Raw genomic sequence first — 23,973 nt, forward strand, 5'->3', positions numbered from 1 at the left:
ATTTTAGAGTATAAAGTGAGACTATCAACTGAACCTTCAGGAGCTGTATTGGCTTAGTTCCACCCGTGACATCTCTTCCACTCACATTGTTTTCAGAATGCTTATTCCAGAAAATTCTCTCTCTCTCTCTCTCTCTCTCTCTCTCTCTCTCTCTCTCTCTCTCTCTGTGTGTGTGTGTGTGTGTGTTGAATTATGTTTCTTAGTTTCACTTCTGGAAGCTAAATGTTTTCATATGTAAGTACCAACATTCAATCTCGGTTACTCATTCATTCATTTATTTTTCTCAGCAGATATTTGTTTAGGGCTTTGGTGTGTATTAGCACTGTATTGAAAACCCTAGGTAAGGGGCTGGAGAGATGGCTCAGTGGTTAGGAGCACTTGCTGCTCTTCTGGAGGTCCTGGGTTCAATTCCCAGTACCCACATGGTGGCTCACAACCATCTGTAATGGCAGTACTGAGAGATACTATGCCTTGTTCCAGCCTATACACACACACACACTGCATGCAGGCAAACACATAAAATAAAAATAAATTCATCTTTAAAAAAAAAAAAAAAAGAAAAAGAAAACCCTAGGTAAGCTGGTGTTTGTGTAAAATAGTTCATCAGCTATCATAGTAGAAAGGGATGAGGTTGTAACTGTTTGGTTTAGTAGTTCTTGTGGGTTGTTTGTTTGTTTGTTGTGTGTGTGTGTGTGTGTGTGTGTGTGTGTGTGTGTGAGAGAGAGAGAGAGAGAGAGAGAGAGAGAGAGGAGAGAGAAAGAGAGAGAGAGAGAGAGGAAATTCCAGGTCAGCTAGAGTTACACAGTAAGACTCTGTCTCAAATATATATGATAAAATAAATATGTTTGAGACTTCTATATTATAATATATATGAGATAAAATGTATCTGTATATACTATATATAGCCAAGGTTGGCTTTAAGCTCCTGATTCTTCTGCCCCCACATCTTGAGTGACATTATAGGTATGTACTACCGGCTCCTTCCTCTTCATCAGGTGTTATTCCTCTGTATATAGCACCACAGTACTTGAAACGTTGAAAGAACTCAGGAATATATTGTTGGCTGTGAATGTGAGGAGGAGGCAACTCTCCTGTAAAGACAGAGGGTTGGGGCATGTACAAGGAAAAAAAGGGACAATTTCCAAAAAGCTGTCACAGATATTTCATGACACTTTAACAAACCGCTTAGGAGAGTAAAGTCTAGAAATCAAGAATTTCCACAGTCCCAGGGCTACACAGAGAAACCCTGTCTCGAAAAAAAAAAAAAAAGAATTTCCACAGTCAGACTTGAGGGCAAGCTGCCCCTTCCATCCTTGTATCAGGCCTTTGCCTTTAGAGACATGAAGATAGCTTTTCGGGTTTCCAAGCAGCGTAGCAGTGACTAAGGGATTGGCTCCACCCTGCTGGCTTCTGGTAGCAAGTATGGCCACTAAACAAATGTCTGGGTCTCTGTTGCTGTGCTAAAAGCATGAAGAATTAGGAATCTGAAAAATTCCTTTTCCTGTGCCGAGCAGTGGAATGTTGTGAATTCTTGTATAAATCAGCACTTGCTTCATAACGAGCACTGGGAAAGAATGCATTTCTGAAGGAAGATGGGGGAAGTGTGTGTGGGTCATCTTCAACAGAAACTTTACTCTTGGACCAGTGAGAAGAATCACATGCCACCAAGCCTGATGACCTGAACTTGATCCTTGGTACCCACATGGTGGAAGGAGAGAACCAACTTTCAAAGGCTGTCCTTTGTCCTCTACATGTATATCATGGCAAGCACACACATGCACATGTGCATGTGCACAATGAAAATAAATAAATGTTATATATATGTATATATTATATATATAACATGTTATATATATAAATGTTATATATATATAAATGTTATATATATACATATACATATATATACATATATATATATATCATGCTTTCCATGAAGAAACGCATAATGGTGTTTGATCATACATCATAAAAGTGTTCTACACAGTTTTTAGGAACCACAAATAAGTAGTCCTCTCTGGCATAACTGTTTTTCTTTTTCAAAACCTTTTATGTATTTATTACCCACACAACCAATTTACTCAATTTCAAGCAAGTTAAAAAAAAATGTCAGATTCCCAATTTAAACATGACCAATTCTTCAGGGGTAAAGAATCTTTCAGCTCCATCTGGTACTGCTGATGGACTCAGCATCTGGACCGCCATGACTCAGCATAGGAAGTCAGTTGTTCCATGATGTGTGAATCCCTCCAGACTGAGCGTGGTGGACTTGTATTTGATTTTATTAACAGTTTCTATGTGAATCTTTGGGGGAAAACTGGGGATGATTTTTGTTTTATTTCTTGGCTAGGTATCATTTGATTTTGAAAGTCTCGTGAGATGACATTTCAAGAAATTAAGTCAGGAGTAAGATGCAGGAATGAGAAGAGAGGCCTCTTTGGTGCATCTTTAATATATATTTATGTACATGTGTCTGTGTGTGTGCGTGTATGTGGTGTAGGAACACAAGCTACCACATAGATAGCACCATAACATGGATGTAGAGGTCAGAAGAAAACTTGTGGGAGTTGACTCTCCTTCCATCCTGTGGGTTCTAGGGATCAAACTCAACTTGTCAGATTTGATGGCACACATGCCTTTCCCTGCTAAGCCCTCTAACCTTTCAACAGCCTGGTGATGAATCTTTTAAATCCAAAAGGGAAACAACAACAACAACAACAACAACAACAACAACAACATATGTACTTTTCTTTGAAGGCAAAGTTGAAGGCTGTGTAGAGGAGTGACATCATTTTGGCCAAGTAGCCCTTCTATAAAACAGGACACCCAATCCTTGGGTATCCCCAATGGCTCTCTATTCCTCTAGCTTACGACCTGCAATACACCAGTTAGGTATATTGTATCTGTTAGGCTGGTGTCAAGCCCTTGAAATAATGGTGGCCATGCTGCTGACCAGGAAGTCCTTAGTGAAGGACGTAGCTTGTTATAGGATGGTAACAGGCAGTATATATGATGGTGACAGGCAGTTGAATGGTGAATGGGCAGAGTGCCAGAAGGGCCAGCCCCATCTGTCCAGCTCTGTCATTGCCAGACTGAAAGACTTGCCCCTTCTCTTCTTGATCTGGGTTAATGGTATCACTATTGTACCTGTCTCCCCACTTAGAAGTCTTGATGTTTTTCTCACCTCCTTCCTCTCACCCCCCCCCCCCCCAATAGAGTCAGCTGCCAAATTTTGCTGCTTCTAATTTTAAAACATCACTTGATTCTGTGTCTCTCAAATCCTATGCTATTTCCTTAAAATAGGTCTTCGCCATCTCTTCTCTGGACCATTACTGAAGTAATCCTATCATCTGTCCCTCTGATAACAGATTTCCCCACCCAAGTTCTCCACATTGCCACTGTATCACCGAGTGCAAAGCATTACTGTATACGTTGATATACTGTATCACTGAGTGCAAAGTCATTTTGCCTGATAAAAGCGCCTGTTGCAAACCTCCGGCGCCTGGAATGCAAACCCCGTAGCTTGTCTCAAAGCTTAAACACCTTGCCTTTAATCTACTTTTTGTGCCATGGCTCCTGTTTCTTTCTCTGATCACATTCCAGATCCCTCTGGCCTTGTATGGTCATGTCTTCCATGTAATCTTCTGCTTTAATAAGTCTGTGTACTTTTTAAAAAAGTCATCACGTTTTATTTTTCCTTTTCCATCTTCAATCACTTGCTTTCCTACATTGGCTCAAATCAAGTTTAAGCATCTTCTCCTCTGTGAAGTCTTGCCTAATTTTCATCATGTAACACTGAGGTCCCTTTGCTCTATGTTTTACTGTTGCTGCAGATATAAACATAAAACCTATGTTTTATTCACATGTTTGTATTAACAATAGACAGTAAGCAGCCGGGTGTGGTGGATAGATGCCATTAATCCTGGCAATCAGGAGGCAGAGGCAGGTAGACCTCTGTGAGTTTGAGGCCAGAGCCTGGTCTACAAAGCAGAGTTCCAGGATAGCCAGGGATACAAGAGAGACCCTGTTGGGAAAATCCAAAAAACACCCACCCACCCATAACAACAACAACAATCAAAAAAACCAACAAACAAGACAGCCCCAAACAAAACCAACCAACCCAACAAAACCATCACAACCAACAAGTATAGATAGGAAGCTTTTGGTTATCATTGGGGTAGAAACCAACTACTATTGGTAAATGAGAGCAGTGTTGTCCCCGCCCCCAATGCTTCGTGTCACTGTCTTCCTCTCTCCCCACTACAACCTTAATACAAATAACTAGAGCTCAGTGGCTTCTAGATTGACTACCCAGAGGAACACTTTTCAACCAGGTCACCATCATTCACTTGTTGCTATGGAGCATTTGAAGCTTGCTCATACCACATAGGAATGAGCTGTCAGTGTAAAACACACACACACACATATAGGTATATATATGTATACATACACATGTAAACACACACACACACAGATCAGAGGACACTAGGTTGACACGGGGTTGGAGAGGAGGTAGAGGAGGAATGTATGTGATACATTGTATGTATGAAATTCTTAAGGAATTAATAATTTTTATTTTTTAAAGGGATATTATATACATACATACATATATGTATATATACATATATACATATAGGTATATATATGTATACACACACACATATATATGTAAACTTGAGCCAAGTGGAATTTCAGGTTGCTAAACTACATTCTTGTATGTTGCTTGGAACATCTTGTTGCCATATTGTGGTGGTTTTAATGAGAATGTCTTCCCTAAGCTCAGATATTTGAATAATTGGTCCCTAGTTGGTGACATTGTTTGGGTAAATTTGGCCATGATCTTGCCGAGGAAGTATGTCATTTGTGTCAGGATTTGGGTTGTAAAGCCTATGTTCCCAGGATGCTCGATCTGCTTCCTAGTGGCTGTCCCAAGATGGCCCCCAGCTTCTGCTCCAGTGACCATGTCTTCTGCTCACTACTGCCAGTGCTTCCCTGCCATGACTGACTTTTATCTCTCTGGAATCTTAAGCCCAAGAGGGATAGGTAGAGTGTACCACAGAGAACCCTGCTTCCTGCCAATCTTAGCATGCCTCCTATCACAGGCCAGGCTATGTGTATTCTGCTTACATAGGCCCACACAGTATTGCTGATATTATTACAGAGCAAGCCAATTCATTCCAACTGGTTGGCTGGGTTCAACCTTAGTGAACCTGATGGGCTATAATTGAGAATATCTTCTTTTTAAAGCCATCTATTCTTGCAGGGAGGAAATGTTTACATCGTGTTGTGTAGGAACATCTTCTGAAACACACTGCCAGTCTTCAGGAGACTTGTGCTTGGCCTTCTTGCAAAGGACCATCATAGGACGGGACAGTGAGGCTTATGGAAGGAACCCTTACCAGACTATTCAGTCATTTGTATGTGATTCTGCTCTGCTTGTATCTGGTCTTAGGAAGGGGGTAGAGGATATAGGTGGAGGGAAATGAAGGGAGGGAGTTCCATGTTAGGCTGCCAAGGAGAACTCATCATCCTTACTGGGTGCAGACCTTCCAGTGTGGTTATTTTAAGGTGGAAGGTTAAGTTTAAGCCTAACAAGCTCATTGGTTCTCCTGGGTGAACTTTGTTGGAATTACACCTAAGTTTGTCTTTGGGACCTTAGGAGAAGGAAGAGACTTAAGTTTCTCCCAGGGAAGGGATCCCAGCAGTACATGATTTCTTAAAGTGACATCCCTTTAATATTTTGCTTTTTGATCACTTCCCCTCTTCCTAGATGGGTTTCATTGCCTGGTTTTAACTCTTCCTCTTATAGCATGGCCAAGTGACTTGATTCTTTTGCCTCATTTTCCTGTATATGAGGCTATCAATACTGTTGAGAGCTGTAGGGCTATACAAGTGAATAGTTTATTACACAGAGTAGCCACTCAATAAATGTTATCCCTAAAGCACTGTCTACTTTTCCCTAAAATGTAAGACACTTTTAGCCCCATTTCACTCCTCCGTATCTATTTCCAAACTTCCCATGCACAAACATGGGCTGCATCTATCCAATATAACTATAATTTGAACATTTCCAGGGCTGTGCAGGCATTTAAATGCAAAGGAAACAAGTGAAAGTCACTTCCCAGTAAAAAAAAAAAAAATAAAAAAATAAAAAAATAAATAAAAAAATTCCATTTTCAGGTCCCTAGAGGCTTCAAACGACGATCAGGTGTCAGGACTGGGGAAACTCGCCCTGGGGAGTGCCAGGCGCCTCTCTGGAATCACCTTGGGAGACACCCGGCACGCGGCCCGCTGGGCGCATGCGCAGCGCCCACCGCTCCATCCTCCCGGAAGCCGCGGCTCTTCCCGCCCCTCCCCTCGCTGGCTCGGGCGGAGCGTGCGGCGGGGCCCGGCGAGGAGGCGGGACACGTCGGCGCTGCCTCGGCCGCCGTCTCCCCTCCTCCGGTTCCAGCCGCGGCCGCCGTTTCCTGGGCCGAGTCCGCCCGCGGCCCCAGCGGCGCCAGGTGCCTTCGCCCGCCCGGCCTTACCAGCGCCGTCCGTCCGCCCGCCTGCCAGCGTCCCGGCCCGCCGCCCCGCCGCCCCGCCGCCGACATGGCGACACGCTCCTGCCGGGAGAAGGCTCAGAAGCTGAACGAGCAGCACCAGCTCATCCTGTCCAAACTGCTGAGGGAGGAGGACAACAAGTACTGCGCCGACTGCGAGGCCAAAGGTAGCGCGCGGGCTTGGTGGCCGCTCGGCCGGGGCCGCCTGCCACCGTGACCTTCCCACCCTCCGCGGCGTCGCGTCCGCACCGGCCCTCTCGGGAGGGCGGGCGGGCGGGCGGGCGGTCGCAGGCTCTCGGCTCGGCTCGCACGGAGGTCGCGGCCTCAGCCTCGGGCTTCCGAGCCGGCGTCGCGACGCTGCCACCGCCTCGGGGCGCCGGCTGGGTGGTGCTGATAGGGCTGTGGGAGCCCTCCTGCCTCAGCCTCAGCTACTTCGTGGGTGGAGCCGCCCTTAGGTCCTAGTCCCCTGGTCGACCCTCCCTTCCTCCCTTCCACGGGACCGCGTCCTCCCTTTCCCCAGTGGTGCGGTGTCCCAGATGGAGCCCTACTTGCCTGTCCACCAGACAAGTGAACAGGGCGTTTACTTCTGCTTCTGAAAAAAAGGACGGTGTTTTGGGGTGGTCTGAAATGTCACTGCATAACATAATTGAGAAAGGGTTTTCATTATTTGTATACACTATGTCTCTCTCTCTCTCTCTCTCTCTCTCTCTCTCTCTCTCTCTCTCTCTCTCTCTCACACACACACACACACACACACACAACTCTGGATGTTATAGCAAGGAATTTGATTGCATGTGTCCTTCGGAAAGTGAGCTATGTTCATGAAGAGTTCAGTCGTTAGATTCTTCCTCCCAGACGACCCACTGGAGAATTTGCGGACACTGGTCTGTCTGCTTCATAAATGTGGAAGGTGCATTTGAAAGATACAAAGAAGAAGAAAAACAAATCATTAATTTTAATTCAAGCAGAGGTGTCTTCTTGAGCCTTTGAAACACACTATTTTTAGCTGATAACGTTTTGCTTGGGGATGTGATTTATTTCTAATGTAAGTAATGTCGTGGGGAGGCATGTTGCAGATTTAAAAATCCTACTTTGTATGTAGTTAGGAAAATATTTAATTGTAAGTATGTTTATTTGATTATTCGCTTGGAAATAGGTAGTTGGTTGTAGCAGAGACAGCCATTGTGAATGGTGCTTAAGGTTCCTGCATTGTTTAACATACTTTTTTTGAGTTTTTTTTTTTTTTTTTTACTGTTTTCTCTCAACACCAAGCAAGAGTCCATTGCAGTAGGCTGAGTGGTATTTGAATAAATTGAGTCTTATAACATCAGTATTGTCTCTTGTGTCATAACAGTTACATGTATACACTTGAATTAGAATTTTTATGTCGCACTTTACAATATTCTAGTAACTTGACTGAGTCAACTACGTAGTTACCCGACATAATCGTTATGCAAGGCATTTAAAAGAAGAGGCATGCCTGATTTTTGTAGTAACGTTTATTTACTCGCTTGGTACTTGATTCTGCGTGTGGGTATTTGGAAATACTATTCTATATTGAAGCTCAGTCACTCTCTCATCTGTTTACTTGTAAAACACTCAAAAAAAAAAAAAAAAAAAAGGTTATCAGAAGCTGAGGAAAAGACTAGTTCACGATTCATCATCTTAAGTCCTAACACAGTTAGGTAAAGATTCGGCTAACTGGGGAGCTGTGACTAAAAGCCAGTGATTCAGGGCTGCAGAGATGGTCTAGGTGAACAGCACTGGCTGCTCTTCCTGAGGACCTGGGTTTGATTCCCATCACTCTAACTCTAGTTCCAGCAGGTCCCGTGACCTCTGCTGGCACCTGTAGCCACCAGGCACGCAGATGGTACAGAGACACATGAAGACCCAAACATGCTTGTGAAAGAATTATGCAAGTCACTAATTCCTTTCATGAATACAAGTAACTTAAAAAATTAAAATTTTTTTCCCCAAAAGAGTGTTGCAGACAATCAGATTTTCACTAAATGTATTAACTTTTTTTTTTTTATTTACTGTTTTTGGGAGATGGAAGGAAAACAATTATGTTCCTCTTTAATTGGGTAAAGAAGTTTTACTTCTGAAGAGTCGGCAGCAACTGTTTTGATCACTGTTGTGGAACCACTGAAACCAATCCATGCATATGGAGTGAATAGCTTTTCAGTTTGCACCTGTTTAGTCACTTAAGTAGTTTTTCCTTCTATCTTGAGAAGTGGGAAAGTAGGATAGACTAGTATCAATGGCCCACAGGTTCAGCTTGAAGGCCATGGGATCTGTTGGCAGGAATTTAGATTATGAGTTTCTACCAAGTCTAGAATAATGATTTTGTAAATTATCTTTATAATTTGTACAAAATATTTTTGTAAATTATTCTATTGTTTTATCTTGATACTTCAGGAAATAGTCACTGGTATGACCATTTCATATCTTACTTAAGTTTTATATTTGTGTGTGTGTGTGATGTTTGTGTACACTGTGGGATCAAACACCATTGATTCCATATGCTAGACAAGCATTTTACCACTGTTACATTCCCCGCCCCCCTTTTTGAGATGATTCTGTCCTCCTGGTTAGCCTCAGTCCTGTAATTTTCCTATCTTTCTTTCCTGAGTATGCATTACTACACACTGTGTAACTTTATAAAGTTTTTGTGCCTTTGGTATGGGCAAGTCCATTTTGGCATATTCTTACAGTAGAATCTTTGGCTTTTTGTATGTTTTTGAATCTATTGTTATATATGCCAGTAACCATAATAAATGTAGGTGGTGAGTTGTGTTTTCTTACTTTAAAAAAAAAGATAGCCCATTATTGTTTGAGAACATGGAGCTAAAGGAAAGCTTAGTTTATCATGTTACCTGATGATACGTAGCAGAGGCATGCCAGTTGGATTTTGACATTTTCTTAGTCATTAGCTTGTATTTCTGGTACTGACAGTATTCATAAGGAAGGAGGACACGATGGCACAGGTTCTGTTCCTGCTCTTGACCCTGTTCTCCAGTACATTATACAAATGGAGAGTAAGAACTGACAGATGGAGTTGCCCGGCTCTGGCTCTCACTGTGACTGTAGGAGTTTAAAGCGGTTCTTGTGCTTCTTAATTGGTGGCAGTTTGGGCAGTGGTGATGTGAAGTCATCTTAAAGTTGCCATCTTAAATCTAGTTTTCAGAATTTAAAGCTTCATTCATAAGTAATACTGGCTTTGATTTTTCTTTTAAATATGTAAAAATTGGGATGAAAATGATTCTCTTGCTCAGTAAGTTTTAGGGCAGTTAGAAACTCAAGTTTTTGAACCCTAGAGTTAGTTTTGTTCAGACTTTGTAGTATTCAAAGGGTAAGCTGCGTGCTTAATTCAAAGACTTCTTTATTCCGTAGGTCTTAAGGACAGTTAAGAGCTGGATTAGGTTTTGGGACAGAAACTTTCGTAAGACTGAAAGGAGTATGTTTAACAGAGACTGAATATTCGCAAATGAGTGATTGTGAAACTGTGTGCTAAGTGTAATGGTAGCAGCTATAAGAAGTTACCTTCTGCTTCTTCTAGCCCTTTCTTTCTCTGGGCCTTGACCTTTGCTGACTGGCTCTTGATTCCTAGAGCGCTGCCTCAAAGCCTTTGCGCTAGTTCTAAGTATGAGCCTTCTGGCTTTCTGTTGTTTCAGCTTTTGTTCATCTTACATTTTGCTTAAACGGCCTTTCTAGGGAAATAGTTCCCTTCCCCTTCATCCTCCCAGACTAACTGTACTTTCATTTAGACACTTGTGACACTGTCCTAAATCTTACCACAATTATAATTAGACATCACTGAAGTAATGATTGGGCACTTCTTATTTCTATTGAATGACAGCTTTGAAGGAGAAGAAGTCTTGTTTATCTTGTTCAGAGTAGCTTCTTCAGCCTAAGCACAGTGAATGATGTTTGGTAGGTAAATGGAACTCAGCAAATACCTTTTGGTTGTAGGAATGAGTGTGAGAATGAACAGAGCCAGAGTCAGGGAATCGGTGTGCGAATGAGAGTACATTGTAAAAGGGAATGGCATTCGGAGGAATCCTGTGTGTGAGTCAGAAGACTTGTGAGTTGAAGATACAGTGGATTTTCACTAGCTAGAGCAAGAATTAGAGGACATAGCTGTATATACCCAGGGTACGGTATGTTCTCTGTATGGCCATTTGATTTTGGTGAGCTGTCTTTAAAAATGATCAGATTTGGTTGAGATGGCAAGGGAGTCGCTGAGTGAGATGATTTTTACTAGTAGTCAGAGGCTGAGGGTAAGAGGACTGTGCTTCATGTAATGCTAGTGTATGAACCAGGATGTAGAGCAGGGGGTAGATACAGAGCCACTGCATCTAGTTTTTGTTAGGAGTTGAAGGGATCATTGAAAGACCTTCAGGAAGTTAAAACTCAGGAGTCATTTTGGACTCTGACCGAATCATGCTGGTGTTGTCATTGCCTGACTGCCATAGCTGCCTTTCACTCTCCTAGTTGGTGACTGAGAAGATGGAGACACTGCTAGACTCTTTGGTCAGTTCCTAATGTAGTGGCATGGCTCAAGCTGCACTTGTGTTTCACATCCCTAAAATTGGCCGACTCTAATATGTTCAGACACCTTGCCTTTTAGGGAGTCTTTGCTTTCTAATCTCTTCAGAGAGTAGAAACAGCTGAGCATGTTTGCTTGTAAGAGCCAGCCAAGAGTTAACCAGGGCAAGGGGGTTAGAGAACATGGTTTAGTGTGTTTGTTATTTTAACCTTGCTAGAGAAAAGGCTTGTAAAAGAACTTTTCTGAAAAGTCAAGTTTACCCTGAGGAGCTGACGTTCATGCTTACAGAATTAATCTATATATACAGAGGTGTGTAGCTAGTCTTTGCTACTTTGTGGGGTTTTCTTTTGTCCCTCCCTTCGTCTCCCCATCCTGGGTTTATTACTCCTGGGTCTCCTATTACTAGTTAGGAGAGAAAGAAGGATGGGGGGGGGGGGATACAGAGATCTCTGAATCTAATTTATTTCTTGTTTCTTCTTTGCTTGTAGTTGGTCTTTCTACTTTGTGGGTTCTTCCTTTTTCCCACCCTTTACCCCCTCCCCACTTTACCCCCATCACTATAGGAGAGAAAGAAGGATAGAGGGGAGAGAGATCTATGAATCTAATTTCTTTTTTGTTTCTTCTTGGAGCACAGTTACTAACACACAATGACCACCAAACACCAGCTCTGCCTCTTGGGGTCCTACCATTTTATATATCTCCTGAAAAGTTCCCTGAATTGCAGCCAGCAAAAGCATGCCACTGCTAGAACATGAGGCAACTCATAGTTAGCTGCTCCCAAGCAGCCCCATATCCCCACACCTGGGATTAAAACAAAAATACATTATTTTACTATTTCTGTTTTTTGGGCTTTTTAAAAATACTTTCATTTTTAAAAAGTTGTAAATCTGAAAGTTCCCTCAAATGTTGAAACTTGGTCTTTGTAGATCTGTTATTCTCAGGATCCTGCTGATGTGACAATCATGTGTAGATCCCTGATATCAGAGCTGGAAGTCTGACCAGTGGAAGTATGTCACTGGTTCCTCTGTGACATACTATTTTAAAACTTGAACTGTATTTTTTCTCCTTGTAACTTTTTGTCCTTAAAAATTATTTGCAATATTCTTTTATTACTTGACTGTAGTTTTCCTGTAAAATGCACATACCCTCATGCTTTTACACACATACCCTCATTCTCTCTCACACAGACACACACTTTCTCACAAAGACATTTAGTTTTACACACACACACACACACACACACACACACACACACACACACACACACGAGATCCCTGAAGGATTGGAGCCCTTCCCACCCTTCCCAATCCCCAATATAAATGTTACTGACCTTTAAAAAGCTTGAACCCTACTTGTCACTAAGACTGTAAAACATTAGCCATTCTGATTCTATAAATCACAGACTCAAGGGTGTTTTCCTTACTGCTAATGGTACCACCATTAGTGATCTTTGCGGGCAGAATCTAGCCATTGTTTTCTTCCCTAGTTTTCAGTTTTCTCAAGTAAGATCAAAGAAATTGAGAGGGTGTTTTAGTTAAGTTGTAATTATGAGAAAAGTTGACTGCCTGTGAGCTGACCACTGCAAAGATTTTCCATAACAAATACAATTTTGCTGGTAGAACAGGTCGGTGTTTTCTGGACAATATTAGTTTTTCTGCTGCTATCACCAAACAGTTGAGGTTTGATACCTTAAAGGAAAGAGCACATAGTTTGAGAGGCTGTGGGGAAGGCCCCTTGTCTGTATCAGATGGGGTGTGAGATAGCTTGTAGGCTGAGATCACTTAAACAGGAAGACAGAGTGGGAGGATGGAGGTTTGTTTTTATTATAACAACTCAAGCTCACAGGAACTAATTAAGATCTGGTGAGAATTGCCTTTAAAGGGGAGTACTCCTAATGACCTATTCACCTATTATAAGGGTTCATTTGTGTGTGTGTGTGTGTGTGTGAGAGAGAGAGAGAGAGAGAGAGAGAGAGAGAGAGAGAGAGAGAGAGAGAGAGAGAGTGTGTGTGTGAGAGAGAAAATGTGTATGTATGTGTATATGTGTACAGACAGAGGTCAACATTGGTTGTCATTCTTCAGGAGCCTTCTGCTTTGCAGTTTGAGATTGACAGCTGGGGCTTGCAGATTTCGATAGGCAAAATGAGCTGTAGGGATTCACCTGTCTGCACTTCCTCGGTGTTAAGTAAGCATGCAGTTCAGTGCTAGCTTTTTATATGTGTGCTAGAGATTAAATTTAGGCCACCGTGTTTGTGTGGGTAAACTAGAACTTAAAGTTTCACCAGCTCTCACATTACACTGAGGACTAAGCTTTTAGAACGAGTCCTTGATGGTCAGACTACATTCAAACCATAGCACACCATCATGAAGATGAAGTACCATGCTAAATATCATTGTTTCTGTACAAAGTTTTTCAAGTCTTGTCCATAAGTTTGTTAAATATTTCAATAGACATGCAACCCTTATCAGTTAATGTCAAATCTGTGCTAGACCTGCAGATTTCATGAGAACTTTAGAGGTGAGTTAGCTCCAGTGTAACTTTGGTAAAGGTTCTATCTTATCCTAATATTATAATGTTTCTTCTAGGAAATGCTATACATACGTTAGATATAGTACTTAATTCTCAAACCAGCATTTTGAGGGGATGTTCCTTTCATCTGTTTACTGATGAGGAAACAGTCTAGAGTCTAAATTGCTTTATCAGTGCTATATAGCCAAGAAGTGGTAGAACCAGGGCTGCTGCTGCTTCTTTTTTTAAATGTTATTTAAAAAAAGGGTTAGGTGACTACTATATTTCAGATCCTTTTTTTAGGACCTGAGAGTCAAAATAGGAAGGAGGTACATGGAGCTCTAAGAATCTACCAATCTGCTGGTGTGCACAGAGTTGCCTGATTTGCGGTCTGTTCTTGCTTGGCAACCAAGAACTAGGATTCTGGGATGGTCTCTATGAGTAATAATAATGAATCTCTTATTGTTCCCAGAATGTTTCTGAATAGATGTCCCCGCCCTACTTTTTCATTTGCATGTGTAGAAGACAAAGTCTACTTGGCCAGAACCAACAGTGTCTTAGGCATTGAGTCTCTAGTGATCATCTCTGATAGTTCATGTATTGTTAAAACCCATGGCTACAGTAATCCAGTGTCTTCCCAGTGGAAGAAAACTCCTTACTCCCGATGCCCATTGCTAATTGTACTTGCTATCTTAAGTCATAGCAGCATCAAATACAACTTCATGTTGAACTCTTTGAGTCCTCTAGCAAATGGCTGAATCTGAGGGTGATCTTAGAGACTGCCCATCATAATTGGTGATATGTGTTCCAGTGTATATCATACAAGGCATGTTGAAGTCTTGGCATGTCTGGGCTGACTCCACAGCCTAGTTTGTTAGTAGTCTAGCTGGCTAGAATGCCACAGAGATCTCCAGTCTCCCCAGCACTGGAATCATAGACAGCTCTGCCATGCCTGGCTTTTTATGTGGCTCTTGGGGGAATCTGAACTCATTATGAGTGTGTGACAGTGTTTCTTCTGACTGAGCCGACTCTCTAGCTTTAAATGTTTATATTTTACAAAACTTGTTTTTACTGAAAATTTAGGTTTTGGTGAGTCAGCTTACCTGGTATTCTCTTAAACCATTTCAAGCTGTATTATAAACCTTGCAGTAATATTATAAATTGAAGAGTCCTTTTGTTTTTTAAAGCCTTCTCACCGTAATACTTCCTTGGATGATTGGGGTTCAACAGCTCTCCACTCCTTTCAGTTGACTTTCACCTCCAAGCCTTCTTCCCCTTTAAAACGTTTTAGTTTATTTGTTTTTTTTTTTTTGTTTTTTGTTTTTTTTTGTTTTTGGTTTTGGTTTTGGAGACAGAGTTTCTCGGTATACCCCTAGCTGTCCTGGAACTCACTCTGTAGACCAGGCTGGCCTCGATCTCAGAAATCCGCCTGCCTCTGCCTCCCAAGTGCTGGCATTAAAGGTGTGTGCCACCACTGCCTGGCAAAAAGTTTTAGTTTAAACAAAAATATTTTAAGATTTATTTTTACTTTTTGTATATGAGTGCTTTGTCTGCATGTGTTTATGGAGGCCAGAAGAGGGAGTTGGAACTGCTGGAATTGGAATTATAGACAACTGTGAGCTGTGTATACTAGGAACTGAACCTCATTCCTCTACAGGAGTACCACGTGTTCTTACTGGGCCATCTCTCCATTTCCTTACTATTATTATTTTTAATAGTATCAGCTTAGTCTAGAGGTATACATTCAGCTGATAATGTAGCTTTATTTTGTGTAGGTATGTGTGGCCTATGTTTGTAAGTGTGCAGATGACAGATAAGACAGAAGGGGATATTGGTGACTTCTTTTAGCTCTCTCTACTTTATTCCCTTGAGACAGGGTTTCTCACTAAACTGGAGGCTTGCTGTTGAGGCTGGGCTGGTTGGCTAGCAAGGCCCTTGGGATCTGCCTGTTTGTCCTCCAATGCTACAGTTACAAGCACACAGCCATCTCTTTTTATGGCTGATGGGATTTTAAAATCAGGTCTCTCTCTCTCTCTCTCTCTTTTTTTTTTTTTTTTTTTTTTTGCAAACCTTACTGAGCCTACTCCCTAGGCTCTTAAAAAATACTTTAAGATTATTTATTCTAATTGTGCTTGTATGTGTGTTTGTGTGTGTGCATGTACGTACACATGCTGTGGTGGGTATATGAGAATGTTTTAGTTGATGGTCATCTTTTTACACCTTTATACGTTTCTGGGATTTGTGGTAATAAACTCAGGGTTCAGGCATCTGTGGTAAGCACTTTTACCTGCTGAACTATCTTGCCACTTCCACCCCATTAATTAAATGTGTGTGTGTGTGTGTGTGTGTGTGTGTGTGTACACACCATGATATACATGTGCGGTCAGAGGACAACTTACACAAGTTGGTTCCCTCTTCCCATTATGTGTGTCTTGGAATTAAACTCATTGGGTTTGGTGGTAGGTGCCTTTACTCTAAGCCATCTTGCTGGTCCTACAATACTTCCTTATACTCTTCATTAAAAAAAAAAGTATCTATAGGTTAATATCCAGGCCACGTGTATTTATCAGTATTAGTATTGTCTGCTTGATGTATCAGCTAGAACTATGTTTAACTATCATAGTATTTAGCTACCATATAGAGAACTTATTTAAAGTTTTACTTTATTTACACACTTTGTAAAGCTATCTGAGTCATGTGCCAGCATTATGTTCACATATGTTGAATGGTAAATGTGAGGATTTTGAGTGCAGCAAGGAGAGAGAATTGCAGACTTTTAGCAAACTTCCATAGTCTGTTCTCTACCCACTCAAGCAATTATTTTGGTCTAGGTTTCACAAGAGGTCCAAGTGATTGATGATAGAACTTCAGATGTGTGATCTTGATCTTTTGTAAAGTGACTATTTCAAAGACCAGTGATGTGCTCAAGCCCAAGATTAAAAAGCTATGAAGAGAATTCTGTGGGCAGTCATATTCAGGATAATTTTATCTTCTGATATAAGAAAATCCCTAAGAATTAGTTTAGTATTGATGTGTTTAGTTTATGTATTTCTGCTCCTGAAAATTACTTGTGGTGTAGAATGGAGATGATATCAGAAAAGAAGCCGAACACATTTAAGATATACAGTGTTCCCTGGTGCATCCACTTCCTGTGATACAACTGTGTACCATGGACCTTGCTTTTGAACTTAGATTTTTATAAAGGATGGTGATTTAGTTGTATTTAAGATAGCATAGGACAGTGATGAACTAGTTAAAACCAGTCATTTTTAGAACAATCACTTAAAATACATTGAAAAAATATTGTATACTGTCTTTTCAGTGTACATATTTATGTAGAAAATTCCAAGAATTTATTAAAAAGAACTATTAAAACCAAGAATTGCGTTTATTCGGGTTGTAGGAATCAAAATGAATATATAAAAATCACAACCATATATACTAGCAGCAAATATTTTGAAGTTGAAAAATTTCTGTGATGGTGGCATAAGTATAAAAACCTCAGGATGAATTTAATAAAATGTGTGCAAGGCTTGTACTCTGAGAACTTACAAGAGAGTGTTATAAAAGCATGAACAGATACACCATGTTCACGGATTAGAAAACCTTGTTTTAAGGATGACAGTCCTAATCTCTGATTATCTTTGTCAGAATCATAGTTTTATTTGATTTAGGATTTAACAAGTTGATTCTAAAAAACAAAACAAAACAAACAACAATAAAACCTGAAATACAAAGAACCCTCATAAATATTAAGGATTCTGAAAAGGGGGAAACTCTAGGAGGTCTGACTTCCTGACTGTTGTCAACACTGTGATGTTGTAAGGATAGACATAGATAAGTGATAACCTGGAAAGATACTGTGGTCTCTTAACTAAAGTGACAGGAACAAGGCAGCTCAGTAGGGAAAAGACACTCTTTCGCATGTAGCAACAGAGTGTACTTGGAGCTTTAGAACATAATAAAAACTAAAATGGATCATAAAACTAACTTTGAGAGTTAAAAATCTAAAACTTTGAGAAGTAACATGAGAGAAAATCACTGGAATCTTGAGGTAAGCAAAGCTTTTTTTGAGTATAACAAACGTAGGTTCTATAAACATAAAAGTGAAAAAATTAATTTCATTACCATTAAAAAGTTATCTTTTTTTTTCATTTTTTTAACATTTATTTAATGTATATGAGTACACTGTCACTGTCCTTAGACACACCAGAAGAGGGCATTGGATCCCCTCTTTTTTTTTTTTTTCTCAAAAGAAAAAAAGACAAGCCATAGCTGGAGAAAACAAAGTATCTGAAGAGTTTTTGCTCACAATATGTAAATAAATACTGTCAACTCCAAGTAGCTATGGAGCTGTACAACTTTTTGGCTCTGTGTTACTAGAATTTTTGGTGTGAGTTGAAAGACTGACTTCCCAGGATTTAGAAATCACTAGTTTCCAGAAACTTGAAACAGGAGAGGTCAACCTGGTGCTTTAGCATAGTTGTGCATCTGTGAGCTTCCTTTCTGACTTAGTGTGCTGCTTGAAGACTGGAATGTTGCTTTTATCCTTGCCTGTTCTGGAAAGCAGATCATACGTTTCTTAATCATGTACTTGCGGTAGCCTGTCTAACATACCAGTGACTCAGGGAGTTTGGAAAACAGAATTAATTTGTAATGTATTGTATGTGCAAAGAATTCCTCTGCCATAGATCTGGAAAAATTTCTCAATTTTCATGGCTGTTTTGTTAAAATGAATTACTGCTTTGTTAATAGACAACTGGATCAGAGGTTTTCCCTTTGATTTATGGTTGTCTTAACTCCAATGTGGCTGAGTAATAAGGCTGTTTTTTGAAAAACCAACTGTTCTTATGCCGTAGAGGAATGAGATTTTAGAGCAAACTGTTTTGCCTCCTGACCTGGATGGAGAAGGAGGATGTGATATGAAGACATACAGTTTACTGGGGTAGATCGCTCAGAGCAGAAACCAGTTGTAAAAGAACTGAATAGTAAATAAGTGAGTATATATATATATATATATATATATATATATATATATTATGGTATAGAATGATTTTTTTTATTATCAGTCCAACCTAGCTAAGCTTTAGGTTTTTGTAGATCATGAATATTCACATTCAGACTATATTTATAATACATACCAACTATGGATCATTAGATGCACAGCAGACTAGTGGCATTTTATATGTATGTGTCCCTGAAAATATTTTAAAGGAAAAACATAATTATTCTTTATTAAACCCAGGTAATCAGAATTAAAAATTCTCAGGGGTCCCCTTTGTAGAAAAAGGCCTTGAAATTTTTCTAAGTTTACCTCCAGGAACTCAGCTAGATTCTTAAAGGGAATATCAGAGAAACTACTTTCGCCTTCTGCTGAAGCAGGAAAAGGAGCCATTCTGAATGAAGTTCTGTACACCAGAATGCTTAGTTCTTAATATTTGTCTTTAGGAAAAACTGTTAACTGGATCTAAGTTAATTGTCCGGAAAAAAGAGCAATGTGCTTTTGTCTGACCACTGATGGGAGGTAGAAAGCCAGCAAATTACAGTCAAGAGACAGCCATAGAGCTCATTGAAGGACTGAGAAAGTCCTAAGACTGGAGTATGCTCCTTCTTCCCCCATACCATAGTACCAAAGACTTATTTTCAGCAATTCTTTTTTACCAATCATTAACAAAAATGAAATTTAAAAAAAATAGTCGAGGTACTGGAAAATGTGTCTGTGGATACAATATTTATATAATATTTCAAGTAAATTTGCTTAAAACGTATAAATATACAAAGGACTAAATTATAGTGTCAAGTTGAATAAATTTATCTAATATTTATTAAATTCTTTTAATTCAAAAAGTCTTATAGACAAGGGTATCAGTCCCAGTTAGAAACATAACCAAGGAACAAGTTGTTACTGTGTCATGGTTTTATTTCTGACATGGTGGAAAGTAAATCTAGGGCTTTGCTCTTGTTAAGCAGGGCCATCTTACCACAACCTATACTCCTAGCTCAGGAACCGATTTTTTTGTTTTTGTTTTGTTTTTCCAGATGGGGTTTCTCTGTAGCCCTGGCTGTCCTGGAACTCACTCTGTAGACCAGGCTGGGCTTGAATTCAGAGATCCACATGCCTCTTCCTCCTGACTGAGAGCTTGGAATTAAAGGTGTGTGCCATCTCTTCCCAGCAGGAACTGAATTTTTAAGGTTACTCCCATTTAGTTAAAGGTTAATATTTATTTTTAGCCCTTGAAGTGTTCATATTCAGGTTAAGTCACCTGTGCCTACCTCCTGGGCTCTGGGATCAAATGTATGTGCTAGTCCAGCAGGCTGCTTTTAGAGTACATACTTTAGCAGATTAGTGACATAAATGTACATGCCCTTTAAAATGTTTAAGGGAGATCTTAATTACCCCCTTTTAAGCCTAAGGTTAGTATTGCTTTATTAGCAATAAACTTCTAATAAATTGCTTTATTAGGTCAAATGATATGAAAACAATGTTAGAACCAGGACCAAGAAATGGAGGAAAAGCAGAGATGGGGCCCACTGATTTTAGATCCTGTAGACCAGCATTAGTGTGCAGATCTCACTTTAATTGTTCAGTATTCAACTTTTCAGCCAATAAGGGTGTGGTTATGTAATCACAGCCTAAAGAGAGGAACACATGCTCTCCTATGGAATCTAATTTGCTTGCCTGTGATTCTAGGGTTGATTACCCAGGGTGGATTTCTGTGAAGACAAGGAAGCAGCCATCACCCTGGGCTCTGGTTCTTTGTTCTGTCTCACCGGTTTACTGGGAGCTTCTTCAGCTCTCAAACTGTATACATCCGGGTCAGGACAGGCACGGGGGACCCTGTGGTCTTGCTCTCCATCCCACTTCCTCCTCTGCAAGGTTCACTCTCACATCCTACAGAACAAGTTAGGAGATTGCACTCTTGCACATCTTTAAGACTCATATGAGATATATTTTTGAAAAGAGGTTTTAATGGGAACTAGAGTATGTGCTGAGTGTTAGATCACACTGGGAATTTTTGGTAGGCGCTATCTCTTGACTTTCCTTAATTGTTAACTTGACTTTGCTGGTTGGTTTTTTATCAACTTGGCACAAATCTAGCCAAATCTTGGAAGAGGTTATCTTAACTAAGAAAACACCTCCATCAGATTGGCTTGTAGTAAGTCTGTAGGGAATTTTCCTGATAACGGTTGCAGTGGTAGGGTCCAGCTGACTGGATGTGGTGCCACTGCTGGGCAGATGGTCCAATGTTGTATAAGAAAGCCAGCTGAGTAAGCCATGGGGATTGAACCATTCCTCCAAGGTTTCTGCTTCATTTCCTGTTTTGGGTGCCTATCCTGACTTCTTCAGTGATAGACTGTGATGTGAAAGTGTAACATGAAATAAATGGCTTCTTCTCCAAGTTGCATTTGACTGGGGTGTTTTATCATAGCACTAGACACTGACCAGCGTAGAGTTAATTGAAAACATCGTCAGTTGATAAATTATCTTTATCAAATTGGTCTTCCAATCATCAAGGTCTGTCAGGGATTATCTTGATTGCCTTAGTTAACATAAAAAGGCCCAGCCAACTGTGGGTGGTACCATTTCCTGGGCAGTTGATTTTTGGGCTCTATAAGGAAACCTACCTAAGCATCAGGCTGTGAGCCAGCCAGGAAGCAGCATTTTTTTCATGGTTTCTGTTTGGGTTCCTGACTTGATTTCCCTCAGTGATGTACTATATACTGTGATCTGTAAATGTTAAGCTAAATAAATCTCCTTTGCTAACTTTTTTTTTTTTTTTTTTTTTTTTTTTTTTGTCAGTATTTTTAGCACAGCAACAGAAAGATGCAGGAGTAGTGGTGATATCTGGTCTCTTTTTAGAGAGTTATAAAATGCAAGGGATTATTGATTTCTGAAAATAAGATACTCAAACAAAATGAAGAAAATAATAATTGAGTCATGGCAGTACGTATGTGGGTATTCAACTATATTGTGTATGTAATATATTAACTTTTATGTAATCTTTGTTGAATTACTTTTAAAATAAAGATCAACCATTTTGAACATTCTGAGAGTCTGTAAACATGAAACTCAAAAAAAAATGTAAAATACCATTAAATGATTGAAAAGGCAGTATGCCTTAGGACTAATAAAGTTTGCTTTTTTGCTCTTTATGATAAGTCCTAATCATTTTAGGATCTGTGTCAAGAAAAGTATAGTGTTTGTTAAACCATGTTAAAATGTAGTAATTGATCTTCTGATCTGATTTTGCCATCATCCTCTTTAAAGAAGATAAGGAAAGTGTATCCTGAAAACATACCAGAGCCTCTGTGGCTTACTACTACTGTGGATGTGTCCCAGGTTACTTAACAGCTTGCCTTCCTTATCTGTGGATTTTGGACCCATGGATCTAACCAATGGCAGAAGAGAGATTTTTTTTTTCCCCCAAAATTTATGTGTGTGCTAAACATGTAGACTTGTAATTTTCATTATTAGTTTATAAGCAACGCAGCATAATAACCATGTAGATGACTTTATATGGTATGGAGCATAAGTAATCTAGAAATAATTTGAAGGATGCAGAAGACTGTATGTAAATTGCATGCAAATATGCTGTTACTATTCATGAATTATATTATCTACTGTGTGGGAGGAGGGACATTTATAATCAAACCCTACGTGAGTACATTTCACAGATACTTTTTGAACACCTAGTATTATGTAGGAAATGGGTTCTGATGGCTGTGCAAAGTGAAGGTGTGAAGTTAGGGGAATTGTGATCTCAAGACTGCTACTTAGAGCTTCCCATGGGGCATTGATTTTACCTTCCTTGCCTTCCCACTCCCCCTTATCCTCTCCGTTTCTCCCTCCCTCTCTCCCCCTTCCCTTCTTCCTTTCCTTCCTTGCCGTCTTTCTCCTCTTCCTACTCTTTTTCCTCCTTATCTTCCTTCTCCTCATACTCTCTCTTTATGTAGACCAGGATAGTCTTGAACTCTCAAGTGATGGTATTACATGAATGTGCCACCATGCTTTTTTTTTTTTATGAGAAGAATGGAGTCCTGGCCCATTTAACTAAATACTTGAACATCTTTCTTCTTTCTGTCTTCGTTCTCATTGTAATCTCCTCTAGTGTCTGGATTTTGGCTGTCACACTTGCTTTTGGACTATGACTATCAAGTATTCATCTGTAGGAAACAAGACTACTTCCAGAAAGTATACTTCCTATTGCTTGAGAGACCACAGAAGCTTTCTGGCTTCCTCCCTGTGGCTTTCTCTGCTTTCTTATAGCACCCAGGATCACCCTCCAGGGGTGTCACCACCCACAATGGGCTGGGCCCTCCCACATCTATCACTAATTACAGAATTGTCTTACAGGCTTGTTTTCAGCCTGACCTTTTGGAGGCATTTGCTCAGTTGGGGTTCCTTCTTCTCAGATGACTCTAGCTTGGGTTAAGTTGACATAAAAACCAAACCAAACCAAAACAAACCCCAAAACTAAACAACAAAAAAACCTAACCACCATAGAGTTCTTTTTTTATTTTTTACTTTTTATTCTTCTCTCATGACTGAAGTTTCCCTTCTCTCTACTCTGCCCAAATCCACTCCTCTTTTTGCCTTCAGAAAAGAACCTGGGAGGTTGATTTCCTCACAGGGAAATCAATGGAATATGGCAGAACAAGTTATAGTAAGACCAGGCACAAACCCTTATATCAAGGCTGGATGAAGGAACCCACTAGAGGAAAAGGGTCTCAAACACAGGCAAAGAGTCAGAGACAGCCCCTTCTCCCACTGTTTGGAGTCCCACAAGACCACCAAGCTACACAACCATAACATATATACAAAAGAACTAGTGCAGACCCATGCTTGACTCTATGATTATCCATGTAGTCTATGAAGCACAAGGTTCTTAACTATAAAGAAATCAAATGGAGTTTTTAGTTTCTCATCTTCCAAGTACAGAAGAAGGCATACCAGAAGTCCAATGCAATAGACTGCAAGCAGATCAGCAGGATTGTCCATGGCGTTTGCCTTAGCAGCTGCATCACAGCGAGTGGAATACCTACAGCTTGGCCCGGAGAGAACAAGTTTCCTTAGACAGCCATTTAAGGATGCAGCCCTTCCCCCATCATCAGATGAACAAGATGAATCAGCTTATGAGGTAGTAGAGTCTGAGTGTTCTAAAATATGAGGGAACAATTAGAAGATGATCTCATTTACTGAGAAAAAGGCTAGTGCCACACTGTAGGAAACTTAAGGTTATTCTCTATACTGAATATTTGCGACTGGTAAGTATTTTTAAATACTCTAAGGGTGTTTAAAAATAATCTGTCCCTGACTGCTAAAAACTTTCATGCTTATAAATATTCATGATAGCAAAGTTTTATGTGTATACTTAA

General features: G+C 40.2%; 1 protein-coding gene across 3 annotated transcripts in view; it reads left to right on the plus strand.

The window, feature by feature from the left end:
- The first annotated feature begins 6,348 nt into the window (after window positions 1-6,348).
- Smap1 (small ArfGAP 1) overlaps window positions 6,349-23,973 on the plus strand; it is a 76,328-nt gene continuing 58,703 nt past the window's right edge. For 2 of the 3 annotated variants that reach the window (XM_034521358.2, XM_076915146.1), the window contains exon 1: window positions 6,439-6,706. In XM_034521358.2, coding sequence (XP_034377249.1) covers window positions 6,589-6,706 — 118 coding nt within the window. In that variant the 5' untranslated portion in view covers window positions 6,439-6,588. Of the gene's footprint in view, window positions 6,707-23,973 lie in introns of all 3 variants that reach the window. The other variant, XM_034521359.2, reaches the window with a different exon arrangement.

This window comes from Arvicanthis niloticus, chromosome 17, assembly GCF_011762505.2.
Source record: "Arvicanthis niloticus isolate mArvNil1 chromosome 17, mArvNil1.pat.X, whole genome shotgun sequence".
Classification (NCBI taxonomy): domain Eukaryota; kingdom Metazoa; phylum Chordata; class Mammalia; order Rodentia; family Muridae; genus Arvicanthis; species Arvicanthis niloticus.